The sequence below is a fragment of the Mixophyes fleayi genome, chromosome 9 (genome assembly GCF_038048845.1).
Source record: "Mixophyes fleayi isolate aMixFle1 chromosome 9, aMixFle1.hap1, whole genome shotgun sequence".
NCBI lineage: Eukaryota > Metazoa > Chordata > Amphibia > Anura > Limnodynastidae > Mixophyes > Mixophyes fleayi.
Genome location: NC_134410.1, coordinates 2,636,753 through 2,657,301, shown reverse-complemented (window position 1 = coordinate 2,657,301; position 20,549 = coordinate 2,636,753). Strand labels below are relative to the sequence as shown.

General features: G+C 38.9%; 1 protein-coding gene across 4 annotated transcripts in view; it reads left to right on the top strand.

Annotated features, from left to right (window-relative positions):
* POF1B (POF1B actin binding protein) overlaps nucleotides 1-19,402 on the top strand; it is a 46,902-nt gene extending 27,500 nt beyond the window's left edge. For 3 of the 4 annotated variants that reach the window (XM_075186229.1, XM_075186227.1, XM_075186230.1), the window contains 16 exons: nucleotides 371-430; nucleotides 962-1,054; nucleotides 2,173-2,274; nucleotides 2,549-2,623; nucleotides 8,689-8,822; nucleotides 9,581-9,605; nucleotides 10,407-10,484; nucleotides 11,092-11,184; nucleotides 12,616-12,729; nucleotides 12,958-13,110; nucleotides 13,288-13,407; nucleotides 14,079-14,207; nucleotides 15,114-15,205; nucleotides 16,735-16,852; nucleotides 16,991-18,720; nucleotides 18,768-19,402. In XM_075186229.1, the coding sequence (XP_075042330.1) occupies nucleotides 371-430; nucleotides 962-1,054; nucleotides 2,173-2,274; nucleotides 2,549-2,623; nucleotides 8,689-8,822; nucleotides 9,581-9,605; nucleotides 10,407-10,484; nucleotides 11,092-11,184; nucleotides 12,616-12,729; nucleotides 12,958-13,110; nucleotides 13,288-13,407; nucleotides 14,079-14,207; nucleotides 15,114-15,205; nucleotides 16,735-16,852; nucleotides 16,991-16,996 (1,392 nt within the window). In that variant the 3' untranslated portion in view covers nucleotides 16,997-18,720; nucleotides 18,768-19,402. The remainder of the gene's footprint in view (nucleotides 1-370; nucleotides 431-961; nucleotides 1,055-2,172; nucleotides 2,275-2,548; nucleotides 2,624-8,688; nucleotides 8,823-9,580; nucleotides 9,606-10,406; nucleotides 10,485-11,091; nucleotides 11,185-12,615; nucleotides 12,730-12,957; nucleotides 13,111-13,287; nucleotides 13,408-14,078; nucleotides 14,208-15,113; nucleotides 15,206-16,734; nucleotides 16,853-16,990; nucleotides 18,721-18,767) is intronic. The other variant, XM_075186228.1, reaches the window with a different exon arrangement.
* The last annotated feature ends 1,147 nt before the right edge of the window (nucleotides 19,403-20,549 follow it).

Sequence of the window (20,549 nt, the reverse complement as noted above, 5' to 3'; positions counted from 1 at the left end):
GTGATGATTTAGAAGCGAAAGGGGCTGCAAGTGTAATAAACACTCAATTCACAATTAGGAGCACAAAATTGACGCAAAATGCATTTTTATGCAGCGCAGAAGTACTTGCATCCAAAAGCAGGCGTTAACACTCTTTGCACGATGATCACTTTGCTATAAATCGCATTCAGTTTGTTTGTTTTAAAACCCACACTTGTTGGATACAATTAATATATAACCGCCTACAAAATCCCCAGATATTTCAGCATACGGGACTAGGTGAAAATCTATCCATCTGCTGTAGTGACGGAATGTTGAGAAATGTTCATGTAGAGGAAACGCAATGTGACGATGATTAGCTGCCAGTTACTTAGTTACTTCTTGTTTTCAGGACATCCATCCGTATCAACATGAGACCGTCCGCAGATACATAGTCCAGAATCCTGAGCAGGTGGGCCGCAGTCCTAGTTATATGATGTAAAATATAAAATGTGCTACATTATAGAACCGCAGGATCCCATCCAATATATTGAAGTGTTATAATAATTCTTTATTTTCATGAATTAAATTTGCGCAAATCAATGTATTTTCTTAATATATAAATTGCTCACAATTTCCTCTGGTGATGTTGGGAGAAAACGGTTTTGTTATATTTAGATGAATATGATACAAACGATTGGCCTCCTTTCTTCAAACTGCATAGTATTAACATTTTCCATTGAGACCTTAAAATTTCTATATCTTACTTTATTCCCGTCCCCCTCATAGTAATTTTGGCTACACTGTATATAATTATTAGAGGTGTACTTAGGGGATTTATGAATAGACTGTCTCTCTCTCTCGCACCTTCCTGGTAACAGACTTTCTCCTCTGCATAAATGTGACGTTTGGTGTTTTACTCGGTCACAAGACCTCCTGATAATTCAACATTTTCACATCCAACTTTGTCATTGGTAACAGTAAGATTATCTCCCGTTTTCAGCAAACCTACCTGAAGGGTGTGAACTACATCCCTAATAATAACGTTGTCTATGAGAAAACCATCCGGAGAGTTGAGGTGGCAAGTCCAGAACTGGTGAGTATTAAACGGGGGTTCTCTAACAATACCGGACATCGGGCAACTTGGGATGACTGTTGCTCTACAGCTCCTTATTTTGTGTCAATGGAGTCCTGTAAGCAAAATTATTGTGGGTCATATTTGTGTTACATTTGTTTACTTTGAGGTGTCTATCTTAGGATATGGACACATAACCTATAAATATTTTGTAGGTATGTCGTCGATATATCTGACCTCTATATGAATACATATCTGTACAGCTATAAATCTTGCAGGTGACAGGTGTACGTAAGAACTCTCTTCAACATAATGTAGGTCTAGGGATATACCGGACACGTGTACATAGTATTGGATGATGATACACACAACATGTTGTTACATAACTCTCACTCGCTGTAGAGATCTGATTCCACTGAAATACAAAGTTGCAGCTATGGGGAGAAGGGAAAGAGAGTATCATAAGAGGCATTACTGAGGAAATCCAGGAAACCAGACAGTAAAACGTCACCTGTATGTTGTCGGACGATGCTCTTTATGTAAACATTGATGAGATAAATGGAGAAATGTTTCCTGAAGCAGCTGCCGGCATAATTATGTAAAGCTGCTTTGAGAGCCGCTCTGTTCCGGGTATAGAATTCAAAGTACAGGAATTAGGAAATGGTCGAGGTTTCAGAGGCTGCATTTAAATCTCACCTTAAATCAATGGGCGTCCACTAAATATGTTAGACCCACATATAATATATATTGTTTGTTTAGTTTAGATGCTATGGGTGATGGACATTGCTATGCTCCTTTGGAACTGTCAGGCTCTCCCACATCAGACTCCATTATGTGTTACCTGCTCTACAAGTGTTTGCTGTCAGGATTCAAACACTGGCTGACACAACCTTCCCATAGACATGATGATTCAGTGTTGTGAGCTTATTACCACAATCATTGCACATAGTGCTGTGATCTTAACTCAACTGCATTTTGAAAGGTTGCAAAGCTAGAAAACTGTTCACAGAAGCTGCAAGTAAAGCCATTTCTGTGGTCAGAATAATACAATTAAAGTACAGACGCGCTACTTACTGAGCATATATTGACTTTGTGACTGATAATGTTGATGGTGGAATTGTTGCATTTTCTTCATACAGAACAGAAAGTCTCTGAGCATACGTGGATCCAGCGTGTCCTCATTGAATGAACAAGTGACTGAGCAAGTCACCCAAAATAAGGTCTCCTTCCAGGCTTCTGAGGTAACTTCTGTTTTGACTCCTGTGTGTGGGATATTTCTGTGGAAGAGGAAGTGTAATCTGTATATTCAGGGCAAGATTTGGGCAGTTAGTCCCTGTATGCTTTTATCGGAGGACTTTGTATTATTCTGACTTTAGGGAGAACCAGTTGGGGAAGTAATAATTCTTTTACTTTTTAACTTCTACCCAACTCCCAATGGAGACGTTGTTTTCTGTTTCTTCATAGATAGATAGCGCTAAATAATGATGCATCAGCTGATCGTATCTTGTCTTGTAGAACCTGGTAACGGAGCAGCAGAACGTTCAGCAGCAGAGCGTCCAGCAACAGGTGACCGTACAGTCCACTGAGCAGGTAGGTAACACACACATCCATATTCTGTTGGCTGATGTCCGTGTTGCCTGTTTCACTGGTGTCTGTGGCCTATTGCAATCATTTTAAAGATTCTGTAAGCAAATTTTGAAGTGGGCAGGGCTGACCTTCAGCCAATCAATGCATCTGAGTATTCCCAGAGCTGGAACCAATCTGTAGCCAATCGGAACGTTAGAAGAGTCAAAGGCGTAGACCAAACATTCGGAGGATTAGAACATTTCACATTCCTTACATGACAAGTAATGGGTTGGAGAATAGATACCAAAAGAAGGGAGAGAACCTTTACAAAGTTAGACTTAGATTTAATTGACTGATGATGATGACCGTACATTTTCTATTGCTTGCTCCGATGGAGTTAGTTTTAAGAGGATGGTATATGATATAGTTTTCATAATTACCTTGTTGGTGTTCCACTAATATCTAATGTATTCACACAAAAATACTCCTAGAAAACATGACCTGTCCGTGAAAGTGTCTTTCATGCAGTTCATTTTCAGAGATTTAATGATTTACAGTGATACATTATTATTGTGATTTTTGGTGACATTAGGTTTTTGAAAAATAAAAAGATTTACTCATCGGCTTGTTACATTACAATGCAGATGTGGTGCATCAGCTAGTTGTCTCCTTGTACGAACATCATGTCTGTCTCTGGATGAATAAAATGTTCCATTCATTAATATTTAGATTATGGTGCAAGTGGAGGTGAATGGACACTTCCTCGTCCAAGTCATGTTGGATATAACCGATACAAAGGGAGACAGTGACCATAGATGTGGTTTTGTTTGGTTGGATCCGCTAGTTCTCTAGATGCTGTTAGTTTCTGTCTCTTTAGAGCACATTAGTTAACCTAAATAAAACCAAATATGATATAAAAATGATTAAAAATATATAAAAATAAATATAATTAAAAATATAAATCAAGTTTCAATTCCGGATTATGAACAAAACAGGTTATAAATTTTATTTCCATCAGCGCAATATAAGGAGAAATAAAGTAACATTATAAGACCAGAGGGGAAGTGAAATACATTAATTCCACAGCAGTGCCTGGCGCACAGTTATTAGAACACATAATCAATGTACTAGTGACAATACTACTGCTATCGTTATCACCATTTATTTATATAGCGCCGCTAATTCCGCAGCGCTGTACAGAGAACTCACTCACATCAGTCCCTGCCCCATTGGAGCTTACAGTCTAAATATCCTAACACACACACACACACACACACACACACAGACCGAGAGAGAGACTAAGCCCAATTTAATAGCAGTCAATTAACCTACCAGTATGTTTTTGGAGTGTGGAAGGAAACCGGAGCACCCGGAGGAAACCCACGCAAACACGGGGAGAACATACAAACTCCTCACAGATAAGGCCATGGTCGGGAATCGAACTCATGACCCCAGTGCTGTGAGGCAGAAGTGCTAACCACTGAGCCACCATGCTAATATTTATGTCCTAAAAGGTTACATCCCAATGCAGTTTCTGTAATCGTTTCAGCAGCACATTGTACAGTACAGTCCCCGGGGGATAGTGATGGTGGATGCAGCACATTGTATCTGTTGACCTGGTAATTGTATATTTCTGCGTAATGCGCAGAGCATTACATGCTATTTATTTTCACAGTCCCACAGTAGTGACTGAAGAGAGAGTGTATAACATAATGTAATTGCAGCTCTTTGCTAGTCGCCCTGTGCAGAGCATTGCGCCCTGTGCAGAGCATTGCGCCCTGTGCAGAGCATTGCGCCCTGTGCAGAGCATTGCACCCTGTCACTAACAGAGCTGCATTCTAGGCTGAGACACCTGAACAAGCCCCATAATACCCAACATGAGCTTTGGCTGCTCTCCAGGACTGATCGCACTGCAGCATCTTTGCTGGAAGCTCCCAGGAAGCCTGTTGATGGGAACTATGTGATTAACATTCTTCTGGGCTTAGCGCAACCAAATAAAACAGTTTCTCTGCATTCAGCCTCTTCTGTTATTGATGGCCTCTAAATGTCAGCACTTCCTGGGGTTTGTTCCAGTGCTGCTTAACAAAACAGACTTAATACAGACGCCTCCTAATTACCTGACATCGCTCAGAAGGGAGCGTCCTGTCCCAAAACAGGGACACTTTTATTTCTCTACATTTCTTAGGGATAACTAAAGCTATAACACTGAACCCGGCTGCCTGCAATGTCTGACGGAACGGGAGCAGTATAACTGGAAACTGTTTCCCGAGATTGTTACAATTGTTCATTTCAAAGTTCCGTCCATGAGTAGAAACAATCAGTAAAGGAATCAATAATAGCCGGAATTAAATCTGTGTGATTTGTGTCAGTGAAGCAATAATACTATTATTATTTTATTATTATCTTTCATTTATAAAGCGACACAACATGATACAGAAAGATCAAAAAATGAACAAAAATATATACACAGACACAGGTAACATGGTGCAAATCAAATTATTACTGGGACAATGAGTGAAAGTGATGGTAGAAATCAGCGAGAAGTAGGCCGAAGCTTAAGAAAACAGGGCTAGGGAAGCAGGCCAAGAGATACAGAGGGTGATGGAATAGTAGAAGGAGCACACAAGGAAAGAGGGCCGTGCAGAGACAGAGCGGCGGGAGAGAAAAATGAGGCGTGCAGCAGCATTGAGGATAGACTTAAGAGTATCAAGGCGAGAGTCAGGTAGGCCAGAGAGAAGGAGGTTACAGTAGTCAAGGAGAGAGATAACAAGCGAGTGAACAATGGTTTTCGTGGATTCCGTGGTGAGAAAGAGCCGTATCTTAGACATATTCCGAAGGTGGAAGTAGCAGGATTTTGAGAGGGATAGAATGTGAGGTTTGAAGGAGAGGGAGGAATCAAGGATGACCCCAAGGCATCGGACTTGGGGGACAGAAACGAGGGTAGTGTTATTATCAGAAATAGAGAGGGGTGGTATGAGAGTCCTGTAAGGGGGGAAGACGATAAGTTCAGTCTTGGAAATATTGAGTTTAAGGAAGCGTTGGGACATCCAAGATGAGATGGCTGAGAGACAGCAGGAGACATGAGACAGAAGGGAAGGGGAGAGGTCAGGGGAATATATTTCTGAATATTATATTCAAATGCAAATTTTGTGTCTAGTTATTTACATTTCATGATTACAAATTCTTCGTCGCTCTCTGCTGTTCTTATTTGTTTCTATAATCCCATAATGATATTTTCCCATCTATTTCGGAAAACAAGAAAAGTTGTTTCTCTGCTTCCTGTCCCCCCTGGGGCAGCTCATAAACTTCTTGTTTCTGCTGCAAACTTATTTCCTTAATAAACTAATTGAGTTCCCATAAACCTATTTGGCTTCAGTCGTTCGTAACTGTGTCAGAGCATGTTTAAGGTGTGGCGGGAGAGACGTTTATATGAACCACACGGGAAACGGGCAAAATAAAGCAGCATTATTGCTGCATTTGTGGAGAAATATCACGTCCAAGTCGCACATGAAACAAACTTTCCAGGTAGATGGGATTTATAAGGACAAACTATTTAAGAATATGGGGCCTGATTCATTAAGGATCTTAAATGAAGAGGATCCTTATTTCAGTCTCCTGGACAAAACCATGTTACATTACAAGGGGTGCAAACTAGTTTTCTGTTTTGCACATAAGTTAAATACTGACTGTTTTTCATGTAACACACAAATACTTGATAGCTTATTTGTACACTGAAATTTAAAGTTGATATTTGTGAGCTACAAAAAAAAACAGTCAGTATTTAACTTATGTGCAAAACAGAAAACTAGTTTGCACCCCTTGTAATGTAACATGGTTTTGTCCAGGAGACTGAAATAAGGATCCTCTTCATTTAAGATCCTTAATGAATCAGGCCCCTGGTATCTAATGAGACAGCCTGTATTGCAGATTTCTATGACATTTGTCGTTCAATATCGGGGTTGTTTGATATTGGGGTGCAGATATTTATTTTCATTTACACAGACTAATCTGAGACTCCTTATTTACTTACAAATTCATCTACATTGCAAATCATACATTCTCTGCAACAGCTACTAATTAAATATTGCAGTATAAACAGACTTAATTAAGCTTAATCTCATTAATAATGAAAAAACCTGTAACAGTAGATTTGTGTGAGATTATTGCACTGATCAATATCTCATGTGAACAAAGTACATAATACGTATGTGATCTGTGTATAGATACGGGACAGTTGTCCCTGCACTTGGATTAACACATGAAGTATTTAACCATTTAAATGGCTCAGGACCCGCGTCATTAAGGGCCCCACTTAGACTAAGTCTATCCTGATTGGAGCTTACAGTCTAAATTCCCTAACACACACACAGACACACACAGACTAAGGTCAATTTTGTTAGCAGCCAATTAACCTACCAGTATGTTTTTGGAGTGTGGGAGGAAACCGGAGCACCTGGAGGAAACCCACGCAAACACGGGGAGAACATACAAACTCCACACAGCTAAGACCATGGTCAGGATGCATTTGGGCTAACGGTTAATATATACGGTACCAGCTTTTGAGTGATAATCTCTCTTCTCTCGTTCTAAACCTACATTGTTTAAATGTGACAAATTGTGTTGAGATTTAAAGGAGAATATATTATGCTGGTAGAATCTTAGCGGATCTATAGGGTCTGGTGCAGAGAGATATATTATTGTGTTTGAGGTATATACTTTATCTGTCTCATTAGGTTGTGCTGGGGTGGCCGTAAAACCTCTGAATAGGAAATGGTTTGTGTGATCACCTATAATAGTTCTGAATTTGATACAGTTTACCTATTGCTACAGTGTTATAGTATTTTTAGCTGTCCTTATGGTTGAAATGTAGTATTTAAACTTTTTTAGTTTGTCCAGTGAATTTCATTGTTTCAGAATATAAAAATGGTCGGATAAGTGTTGGCTGCGTATCAGGGTCTGTGAATGAGTCAGAGTTGCGGCAGACGGGAGACTGAGGAAGGAATCACTGGATCTCTCTTCAGAAATGCATACGTTAAAAACAGCTTTAGCAAGTGCTTTATTTACATCATTTTGGGGGCAGGAAAATGAAGACCAGTAATTCTGAATCTATATTTTCAGTTGGTTGCTATGAAAGGTCCATTTTTAAACTATTCCCATACGGCTTCTACAGTCTATTTTTCCATCGATATGCTGCACCGATTTATGTCTTTTTATAATGTTAGGTTTTGTACCTCACTACAGTTTGTTTTGTGCTAAAAAAACGCAAATACAAACGCCAATGAAGTCGCTTGTCAGATACAAATGCGTTTGACATGCAATTGTTAATTGCAGTTTTACTCTGGTTGTGGAGATCATCAGAGATGGTCTACGCTTCCCCAGTGCGTTCACTTTCAGTGAACACATCTCAGGCGCAACTCTCCCGAACGCAAGTGAATATGGAGTTATTGTAAATAATGTTGCTATTCACAGATCGATTTTCATGTGTTGTACTATTAACACCAGTGTGTACTATGGGGTAATTTATCAGAGAGTACCACCGGCGATACACTGCTATCTGGTTCACTAGCTTTCTCCGAAGAGGCTTCCCCAAGCCGGCTCACACGTACACACAACTAAAGACTCTTACGGCTCTGGGCCAGTATCTCTAGGTAGCGGAGTATCGCTTAATTGCCAGGCGATATTTCATGTTAAATTGTGGTGAAAAGTTAAAATTTCAGCCGCGACCTGGGCTCTAGGGATATATAGGCCCCTTAGTCCAGTAATGTGTGATTTTGGATGTTTAGCATAAAGACAATCCAGCCATAGAGACCACATTCACTTGTATCAGCACGGCCAGCACGGTGGCTCAGTGGTTAGCACTTCTGCCTCACAGCACTGGGGCCATGAGTTCAATTCCCGACCATGGGAATTAGTGGCGCTATATAAATAAATAGATGGTAGATGGTAACAGGTGAATGGATCTTTATTTTGGACATATGACGCTGTTTCCTTGTGTGCAGTTTATTTGTTTAATCACCATTTGGATCACAGGAAATTTGTGTCTGTTTTTCTGATAATAAACTAAAGGTCGTTATTGTGCTTCATTCCAGCAGCGCGTCATTGAGAAGCCCGGGCCGGAGCAGCTGGACGCGCGGTATTTTGGCGAGCTACTGGCTGAACTGAGCCGTAAGAACAATGACCTGTACGGCTTCTTGTTGCAACATGTGGAAAAGATCGGAGCCAGGTAATGTCCTCCTGCTGTGTCCCCGGAATCACGTTGCTGATCAGCGTGATCACAGGGGCCTCCGATTAGGGGGTAGTGGCTCATTCCTTCTCTTGTTTATTAATTATAATATTTTATTTTTATGCAGTTTGGTGAGCTGCTCTAATCACGTTTTATATGGTGTTTTTTTTTCTAAATTGATATTGCTTTTGTAAAATAAAAACAATCCAATATGCTGTATAAATTACTTGTAAGCTTTTAAACAATGTTTCATGAAAAACGCACCATTAGGTGGCGCTCTTCTGTTAATGCTGTTGATCATATTTAGAAATGCAAATAGGATGAGAAATAAACCTGGGATTTAATAAATTTACAGACCTTTTTAGGAAAAAAATTACTGAAAATTTTACTTTTAAACCTATATATAGCACCTTAGGGGGCCAAGTCTTTCCATTTTTGTAGGACAGTAATCATCAGATTAATGCTTTGTAATACCCCTAGTTTTACAGCAGATGGTTGGCATCTGTGGTTTGCAGAATAAGGAGATATTCTCCAGTGTTTATATTTTTTTAAATTATTTTTTTCTTAAACTGCTGGCAAAATATTATCCCTCAACTCCCAATATTTGTATTGACTTATTGTTGCTTTAATTGTCTTTTGATCTTAAAAATGGTTATATTTATATATAATTATATACAGTTTTACTATAATTATTTAATATTATCCCATTGTACTGCTACAGAGTATTTCTAACTGATGTAAATCTGTTGTGTTTTTAGGAAACCCTCGGACTCTGAGTTTCAGGTAAATATGCAAATTGTTGCTAATATCCATATTATATATTATATTACATGGGTTTAACCCAAAGCACAAACCTCTATTGCTGCGGCTAATCTGTCAGTCTGTGTGTATTCAATAAACAAGCCACTCCAACATGTGTAATACATCCCTCAAGTAATTAGTGATAATCCGATAAATAAACCATAATCAGACAGATAAATGAACAATAATTGGGTCCCGACAATATGAGGTTTTCTGAGCGAAGATCAAATATAAAAAAAAAAATTTGATGTCCGTGACCACTAATTCCATGAACCGACAGTTAAACAGGAAAAGTCTAATGAATCCTAATGTGTTGTAGACCTCTTTATATTATATGTACTACATTTTCTAGGCTGTATCGCTGTAATACCAAGAGATCCCAGGGACGGTTTGGCCGTCCGTATTAATGTAGTGTTATTATAAATGGAAAAGCTAATTAACTTATTGCTCCATTTCTACAATACTAACAAGGATCTAGCTCAGTGGAGGTCTGCAGATACATTTAATGGATCCTTTTTGTCAGTTTTTCTACTAATAAGTATCAGAAAATAGACTTATTAGGGAGCAGTTACCTCTATAATAATGAATGTTGCATTTTATTGTATTGAGAAGTTGACCATTGGCATTTTGTTATCAATGCTGGTGGGTTATAATAGACACAGATGGTGCTTATGTTATTGTCATCTTGATATTGATCCGGGGTCCACTGGTCGCCATTGATCAGACAACAAAGATCCTGAAATGCCTTCTGGGTAATAAATGTGACCGTTTTGTTTCCTGCAGTCGGAGGAGGATATTGAAGCATTGATCCCAAAAGGTGTCTCCGAACTCACCAAGCAGCAAATCCGTTACCTGCTACAGGTGAGAACATGAGGTGCTGAAAATAATCTTTCCAGTCGCTATTGTCTCTCGGACAGTCGCTGGTGTCACCTTCTCATTGTGATTAAGTGTATTGAAAAGAGAACGTTTTTTAGCCTCCAAAATGCTTTTCCACCAGATGTTCCGATGTTCCCTAAACACATAGGGCCTGAGTCATTAAGGAGAGCAAAGCAAAAAATTGAGTAACTTTGCACCTTGGCAAAACCATGTTACATTGGAAGGGGAGCTATATTTAAAATGTGGGGACAGATGTATAGTTGGGGTAGGGCATGTCCTAGATTAACTTTAAATTTCAATGTAAAAATAAAGCTATCAAGTATTTGTGTGCTAGATGAAAAAACAGCTGGTATTTAACTTATGTGCAAAATGATCAACTAATTTGCACCCCTTACATTGCAACATGGTTTGTCCTGGAGAACATTTACACCCCTTTGTTTTTGCCTTACTCTCCTTAATGACTCGGGCCCATAATGTACGTCAGAGTTGTACAGTGAGCTAACTCTTCGGTCTGTGAGATATTCTACATCCGTTGCTCTGTAATCGGTGTGATACTGATATGAGATTGATTACATCTTCTCTGCCTTCCTAGATGCGACAGACCTCAGACAAGTCCATGAGACTGGTGTTATCCACCTTCAGCAGCCTGAGAGAGGAACTGGGACATTTACAGGACGACTTAAATGTAACGTGTGACCATTGTACTAGAATCACCGACTGCCTGTCAACCAATCACAGAATGAACAGTTGTTTTTTTTACATATGTGCGAACTGCGTTGAGCTTTATACATCAGTTAATCACAGGGATAATTAATTACTTGCTGGGTACAACTTTTGCTATTTATTTTTTTAAGTTTAAATTTGACTGAACTGGAGTGTTCATTATGCTCCCTATATGGAGAATTAACATCCTTGTTGGTTGAGGACTGAAGCTGAGAGAGGGGTTGTGGTGGCAGATTATAGATGGTTATGGGGAGTATATATGAAATGTAACGTTACAGACAGTGAATGAAGGAGCCAGGTACAGTACTCACAGCTGATCAGAGTATAGGACAATTCGACAGCTTCTCCCGGTTTCTGTTTATATGATACAGAGTTTGAAGGCTTCTTATCCTCCTTTCAAAAAAATAAAATAACTCTGTCTCATTCCCACCAGAGGATTGTTAATGGAACTATCTGTCTCTCTGGGAGGGAGGTACGGTGACAATTTGCAGAATATCGTTACTTTAGTCCGTTGGTTACTGCTGACACTTTATTCCCTGGTGTCTGACCGACTGAAGACTTTCTGTGACAGCATTAACGGCATTTCAGACGCAGTAAAACCGCTCCACTTGTAGCTATGTAACAAACACACCATATGACATCACAAGAAACCGTCTGTGCGTTTCTCCACCGTAACAGCGTCAATTCCAAGTACAGAAAACTGCTTGACAGGGGTCAGTGTGTTGTAGCGAGGGTGTAATATGTGCTAATAAATAAGGAAGAAGAGAAACCAAGGTGACAATGCTGCGGTGCTGTACACAATTGTAAGGCGCTACGGAATATGCTGGTGCTATATAAATAAATGTTGATGATTGATGATGTAATAAGTGCAGTGTGCAGATGAGTGTAATCTGAGTTAGTGATAGCCACAAGGCTTCCTCAGACATTTCCCCCTTGGACAATCCACGGAGAACGGGCTCCGAAGTGGCTTCGAGGTCTTTCTATTAGACTCTATACATGTGACGTTTGTTGATGTTTAAATTCCGTGCACTGTGATTGGCCAGATTCTCCTGTGTGTTTTATTCATTCAGAAATTGTTTGCTGAATTAGGAGTCGCTCTAGATTAAATTTACAGATCTTACTGATGACGTCCTATCCCTGGTATTAGTGAATGATAGTTTGTCCCTCTATAATGGAGACTCTTTGATCCTTATGCGAGATGTTTAAATCCCATCAAACCTTTCCAATGTTACAATGTAGCCAAGGGATTATTAGTATGGTACATTAATATATTTATGTCTGGATAACTAACATCAGTCACCCACAAAATATAAGATGTTCGTTCCTTTATCTCTACTTACTTAATACATATGGAATTCCGATATCTTGTTTAATTAGCTTCTTTCTTCTGCAGAAATTAGAAATTGGTAAGAATACTCTGGCCGGAGACTTGACCTTCAAGGACAATCAAATCAAAGAGTATGAGGCCATCTTGGCTTCGTTGCGAGAAAAGAATCGCCTGCAGCAGGTATGAAAACACAGAACCACGCAGATTAAACCTTAATACTTGGGGGTAATTCTGACAGCTGGTGCAAAGGAAAAATGTGATGTTGCCCATAGCAACCAAATATATTGGACCAGTTGTTTTCTCAGTGCAGTTCTGAAACAATTTTTCCTGCCACCACAATGTCACGCTGCCGGGCGTGCATCAGTAACTGTGTATAACGCACAGTTGTCTCATTTTTTGTTTATTCAGCAAGAACTGAAAGAAAATCAGATGAAACTGCGCAGCCTAGAGGACAATATTCAGTCCCAGCGCAACGCCGATAGCGACAAAGATTATCGGTTAAAGGAACTGGAATACGCCAAGAACGCTTTGCAGCAGGAGAATAAAAATCTCCGGGTGCAGGTGGGTCTCCGGCTGCTTACAGCTCTGCATGTCAAGGGGTTAATATTGCTCAGGAGGGTGACGCTTCTCTCTCTTCTATAACCATCTTATGCTGTATTCATACCATGCTGTACCAGTGTCGCACCTATCTTGCCTGGCACAGAGAGCTCTCAGTAATCATGTTCCTGTGCCCTGCAGGTCACTGAAACCGTCTCCAGCCCCGTTCTCCAAACTAAGATAGATGAAATCACTAGATACTACAAGGAAATGATTGACAGCCTTCGAGACGAGAAGGACAAGGAGATACGTACTCTGCGGGTAAGACAATAAGTGGCTTAGTCCTTCTTGTAACAGGATCTCCCTTTAGTGATGCACAATCTGCTTATAGAATATCCCTTATTAAAGGATGATGTATTTACTAATTAAATGCTGAAACGTAATTGGTAGTGTTCAGTACTAGGTTTACGGGTGTTTAATATAGAGAAGTTTTCTATGTGTCATTATTAGCAGTGACGAATATAAAGAAAAAAATCTGACAACATTTTATCCGTCGCATTCTCACTTTGGTAGATACCAGAAATATTTAGGGCTAAGAGAACGTGGGCGAATGAAGGGTGACGGTACGGATTGTATCACAAAATATCTGACCTTTTAAATAAAACTCATGAAATTACTTTACTAGCTAATGCTATTATGGAAATACAAATATGTAGTCACCCTGTGCTTAAATACACAACTGGATGATAAACGTCTTATCATCCGAAGAAATACTCGCAGATTAAATGCATCGGCGCAGTTCGTTAGGTCGCCCTGTCCTCATCAGCAGCTACAACTGTTATCTGCCACCTTATGTATCAAGTGTTCCCTGCACCAGTAAAGATGCCTCTGCCCAGAGAGCTTACAATCATCTTTGCATCATGATCCGCGCACAGAGCTGGTGATACTAGGAGAAGAGAGATGTAACGTTAATAATCTAATTGTAATTCCAGTCTCAGGTCTCCAAGTTCCAGCACGACGTCACTTCCCGGGAGGGCAGCAGCAGTGATCTGCAGATGAGGATGTTGGAGCTGACGTCCTCGTTGGAAGAGAGAGATTCTTTAATCAAGAGGCAGCAAGAGGTAAGGTGAAGGCGATGGTCTCTGGCGGGTAACCTGCTGGTCTTCTGCTGTGGAACTGCAAGTCCCAGCAAGCTCCCATCAAGCTGCCTAAGCCAGTTCTAAAAGATAACCTCAGACGACACACAACTCTACAAACGCCGGCGCACACAGCAGCGCACACCCTGATGCACTCAAACTAGCGCACACACCCCATCACACAAAACTGCACTTGCACCGGTGCACTCAGCCTGGCGCATTCACTGGCGTGCACACAAATATTTTCCCAACTCTGAATTTCATCTGCCAAGTGCATATGTTGGAGCACGCCCACTTTGTCCAAACTACGGTGGAGAGTGTAGAAAGATCACCTCTAAATTCTGGCTACTACCACTCTAAGGCTGCACCCTTTGTTATCAGTTTTTAGTTTTCTCCTGCTGAACCAGCCCAAGGAAAGTTGGAGTTTGCGCATTCTCCCATCTCCTTCCATCACAGAATGCGAAACGCGCTATGCTGTATACAAGCCGGCATTGCACCGTTTTTAATCAGATATAAAGTGCCATCATATTCTGAAGCGCAGTACAGTGTAGTGATTACCTGAATTGTAATCTACACAACATGGAGTGGAGACAAGAAAGGGTCGAGATCTCTACGTTTATGTCATCAGACGCCTACATAATACTCATTAAACTTATGTGCTGGAGGTCGAAAATTCTGCACTTTTGTTGGCGACATTTACTGTGTGATGTCGGCAGTTTGTGGACTTAAACTTCACATTCACAACCGACAATGAGCTGCACAATTTCACCACTTTGTAACACAGGTGAAGTAAGACGAGTTACATAATAACTGAAGTTTGAAGATCGTCACAATGTATTTTGTGTATCTCTTTGTACCAATGAAACTCATTTTGTTTTTTTTTTCCTGTAGGAGCTTTTTAGATTGCGCCAACTGAGAGAATCGACGAACGCCAGCAGCAGCAACACCAGCAGCACCACCAGCAGAGAGTACATCACAACGAAGTATGTAAAACCCAACTGCAGGGGAACTACAAGTCCCAGAATCCCCAGCCAACTAAAGGCCGACTAGAATTTTTTATATCTGATCCACTTTCTCGCAAATGTATCTTTAGAATCTGAAATAGTTTATTTTGTTTAGAGGGGAGACGCTGCGTGTCCAGTAAGATCGTTATATTTAACGAGCTGTTATCAGAGGCCACTGACTTCATTAACATAATATAATCTTTACCTGCGTCCTGACGATTGTCCCTTTTAACAAAAGAATTCACAAACAAGTAACCAATGTAGTTCCATCAAGAAAATCAGCTTGGAGAAGTTGTCATTAGATGTTCATATGTGTGAATGAGCTATAAATCTACTGATTAATTAAAAACAAAGATTCTTTTATGTAGCATTTCAGTGCTAAGAAGAAAATAGTTCACAAAATAGTGTGACTAACTCTGTGAGGGGTATTCAATTGTCCGTGAGTTGTTGTTTTTTCCCCGCAGCGTAAAAAAACCCATCTCCCGCAGGTTTTTAACTGCAATAGCGACCGTTTTTACTTAGCGCAGCGCGAAAACTTATGCAATTCAATCGAAAAAGAGGGACCACTGCCCCCGCGCGTTAAACATTTTGTTTGCAAGTTTTTAGGGGAGTGAAGGGGAGTTTTAACGCGGTCATGTAGAACACAACAAAAAGGTTTTGCATACATTTCCATACATTAGATTGCATTACACATTGATAATATCTACATTACAGTACTTTCTTTAGCATATTTTTTAATTGACCTATTTTTTACCATAGAATCATCTATACTATGTCAAAACACATTACTACATTCATATTTTTACCAAAAACATATAAATTTAATTAATTTGTGATTTTTATTTATTTATTTTTTATTTACATAGTAATTTCATTATTTTTTCACAAGAAAATTTACTTTTACAAGTTAGACATTAGTGATAAACATAACTTTAACTTTTTTCACATTATTACATGATCTCAAATACTTTTCAGAGGTTTTTTATTTTTAACACACCCCAAAGAGGTGCGAGATAAAACAGCATATTTTCCTGTTTTACCGGCCGCGTTAAAAAACAATTGAATAGCTTATAACGCGGCTGCCTCTCGCACACCCTATACTTTCAATAGACCTTCTACTGGAGCGCGAGAGGAACGTTTCATGAAAAAAAAGTGAGCGTTAAAAATGGAATTGAATCACGGGTAAAGGTAACCTGCTCGAAAATGATAAAAAAAACAGCGTTAAAATGACTTAACGCTGTCAAAAATAAAAACTCGCTGACAATTGAATACACCCCTGTATGTCTCATGTTAATCTCATTTAAGGTCACATGGTAGAATTTTCTGGGACAAAATGAATTTTTACAGCCATGTTGATCAAAATCAAACTGATTCCAGCTAGAACTTAATAAATCAAAATGATCATTTTGTCCAAGTGGCCGAGGGTTTGAACACAACTTGGGCAAGAAAAAGTAGAGATGATGCAAACTAAACTTTGCACGATTGTCATGTAAACTCCGTCTTCACAGGTACAGTAACCAGTATCCCATCCTCCGACTGTTGTCTGACTACAATGATAAGTCCACACCTACATCTACGGGATCTCGGACCGTTGTGATTGAGCGCAGAGGAAACGTGTGGAAACAGGTACGTGGACAAAGGATGAATTCATCTATAATCCCAGTATCCTATATATCACCTGATCTGTGCTGCAATATATCTGCAGGATAGTTTTGAGGCAGGGAAACTGTGTGATAGTAAAAGATCTGTTTTTATTTATTTCAGGAATGAACGAGACTGTTCCGGATCAGCGCTTCTATCAGGAAATCGCACCCGGGAGTAGTCTAACTACTAATGTCCCATTTATCAGTGTTAGAGGTTCAGTCCGTGTAAATGCTTTGTACACACATGGAGGATAAATGCAATTGTGTAAATCTGGTTATATAAAGGGATTGGGGTCAATCTTGCAAACCGTCCTTGTGTATAAGGTTTGGTCCAATTCAGTGCAATGTGGCAAAGTGTAAGTAGTAACGATGTGCGTTATATGAGTGTGGATCAACTGTAACGGGATAATCCCTGTTTTTATTACTATAAGGGACAAGCAGCACTGATTTTGGAAGTATCACTTCGCACTATTGTTCTGGTCAATAAACAAGTAACATTTTTCGCACTGTATTAAAGGAATGTTTCATGCGTTTTAAGCACAAATACAATTGTTTCACGATATTTACAAACCTAACGTTTACTAATAGCCAAAACGGTTTTATATTTTTATATACCTTTGATATAAATCTAATCACAGGGATACTAGTGCTACGCAATTTAAGGATTCGTGTAATAGACCAGTAGATAAAAAAAGTCGCGCAGCGAAGAAATAAATTACCATAAGGGGCCAGTTGGATTTAGGCGGATTTGCGCCAGGCTGGTGATGCTGTGATTGGCTGCTCATGTATCCCGTGTGTGTCAGGTCGTTTCTGAGAACACTGGACTGGAGCTCAATACTGAGAAATGGATGTTTTGTATTATAATGTTTTTTTCCATCTGTATAACGTTTCTGAGCCATTTCCACAATCTGTTGTCTTAAATAAATCGTGTCCACCCCCCCACCGGCCGGGAACGGTCAGGATCCCCTCAGGCTGCAGAGGAGATCCTGATGTCTCTGGCTGGAGGGGTGGGGGGATACTGGGCTCTTACACTGTATGTTAGACTGGGGATAAAGTCATTGTTGTGGTTTGTAGGAAATTCTTTTCTAATACCTGTCGGAAGAGCTAAAGCTGAGGTACAAGTTACATTCACAAATGTATGGAAATGTTTTCAGGAACTGGACAGAAGTAAATCCATGGAAAACATTTGTTGGCCAATTTTAAGGTCTACATACAAAGAAAGGCCCCAGGGAGAAACCCAATAAGCTCCTAGAATCTCTGGCGCTCCCCTGAGTCCGGTCAGGTCCTTGCCAATTGATTGAGTGTTCCACCCTCGTACTACTTTGTTTGTATGCATCCTCTGGCAGCTTTAACTAACTACGTTGCATTATCGCTCACCCTAATTTCCAAATTTCAAGCCCTATTAAAGGTGCTACACTCTGTAAGCACCATCAACATATTTACACATAATTAGAGACCGATATATGTGTTAAACTCTGCAGTAACGTAAACACTATGGGGGTAAATGTATCAAGCTACAGGTTTAAAAAAGTTGAGATTTTGCCTATAGCAACCAATCAGATTCTAGTTCTCATTTATTTAGTACATTCTACAATACGATACCTAGAATCTGATTGGTTGATATAGGCAACATCTCCACTTTTTCAAACGCGCGGCTTGATACATTTCCCCCTATGACTTCTAGAATAAACAGAAGGTTCTTGGTGCACAATTTTATCATCTAAGACGTCAACATGCCCTCCTTCAGATGAATACCTACACCAACCATTTATAATATGGAACTTACCTCATTTAGTGCCTCTAGAGCAGGCCTGTCCAACCTGCGGCCCTCCAGATGTTGTAAAACTACAAGTCCCAGCATGCCCTTCCAGCTATCAACAGGTTGTCTACTTGCAAAGCATGCTGGGGCTTGTAGTTTCACAACACCTGGAGGGCCGCAGGTTGGACAGGCCTGCTCTAGAGTGATAGACGATAAGAAAAAATGTGCACCAAGAACCTCATGTTTATTCTAGAAAATATTAGTGCAGAGTTTAACATGTATCTGTCTCTAAGTATAAATCCGTTCTTAGTGCTTAAAGTGTGCACCTGTATTTTGGAATATATATGTATTTGTGTGTGATTTGTACACTGCATTGTCCCTCAGAACGTTTACATATACATTTGTGAATGACACAACACATTATATATCGGATTAACTGGTACTTTGTGGTCAGTCCGCACGCTCAGCTGTAGCCTATGCCAGGTTAGACTTACATAAATATTCTGCAATGTTCTTCTGAGTCATTATTATACAATACGGCCTTCCTCAGAAAGCGGATGTTGTATATTATATTATGTATATTATACGGTCCTCAGGGTACTTTATATTTGGATAGTAAATACATTGGGTGAACGCCTGCTCTTCCTCTCCGCTTGCTTGATAGTGGGTGTCTGTTTACATAAACTGCTGTATTTTGTAGGTTTTTACCAATTGTTTAAAAGTTGCTGTGGTATAAACACAAACTGCTCTAAAATAAAAAATATAAAACATCAATACTTGGAAGTGTGATCACTGTTTTTGAAAACAAAATTATCTGACATGTTATATAGTATATCTATCTATCTCATATCTATATATCTATCTATCTCATATCTATCTATCTATCTCATATCTATATCTATCTTATATATATCTATGTATCTATCTATATCTATCTATCTAATATCTATCTATCTCATATCTATCTATCTCATATCTATTTATCTATCTATCTCATATCTATCTATCTATCTCATATCTATCTATCTAATATCTATCTAACTATCTATCTAATATCTATCTATCTCATATCTATATCTATCTATCTCATATCTATATATCTATCTATCTCATATCTATCTATCTATCTATCTCATATCTATATCTATCTATCTTATATATATCTATGTATCTATCTATATCTATCTATCTATATCTATCTATCTATATCTATCAATATCTATCTATCTAATATCTATCTATCTCATATCTATCTATCTCATATCTATCTATCTCATATCTATTTATCTATCTCATATCTATCTATCTCATATCTATCTATCTTATATATATCTATCTATCTCATATCTATCTATATCTATCTCATATCTATCTATCTAATATCTATCTAACTATCTATCTCATATCTATCTATCTTCTATATATCTATCTATCTATCTCATATCTATCTATCTATCTCATATCTATCTATCGATCTATCTCATATCTATCGATCTATATCTATCTAATATCTATCTTGTATATATCTATCTATCTAATATCTATCTATCTATCTAACATCTAATATCTATCTATCTTATATATATCTATCTCATATCTATCTATCTCATATCTATCTATCTATCTCATATCTATCCATCTATATCTATATCTATCTATTTCATATCTATCTATCTATCTCATATCTATCTATCTCATATCTATCCATCTATATCTATCTATCTAATATCTATCTATCTTGTATATATCTATCTCATATCTATCTATATCTATCTATCTATCTATATCTATCTATCTATCTCATATCTATCTATCTATCTATCTAATATTTATCTATCTATCTAATATCTATCTATCTAATATCTAACTATCTATCTAATATCTATCTATCTCATATCTTTATCTATCTATCTATCTATCT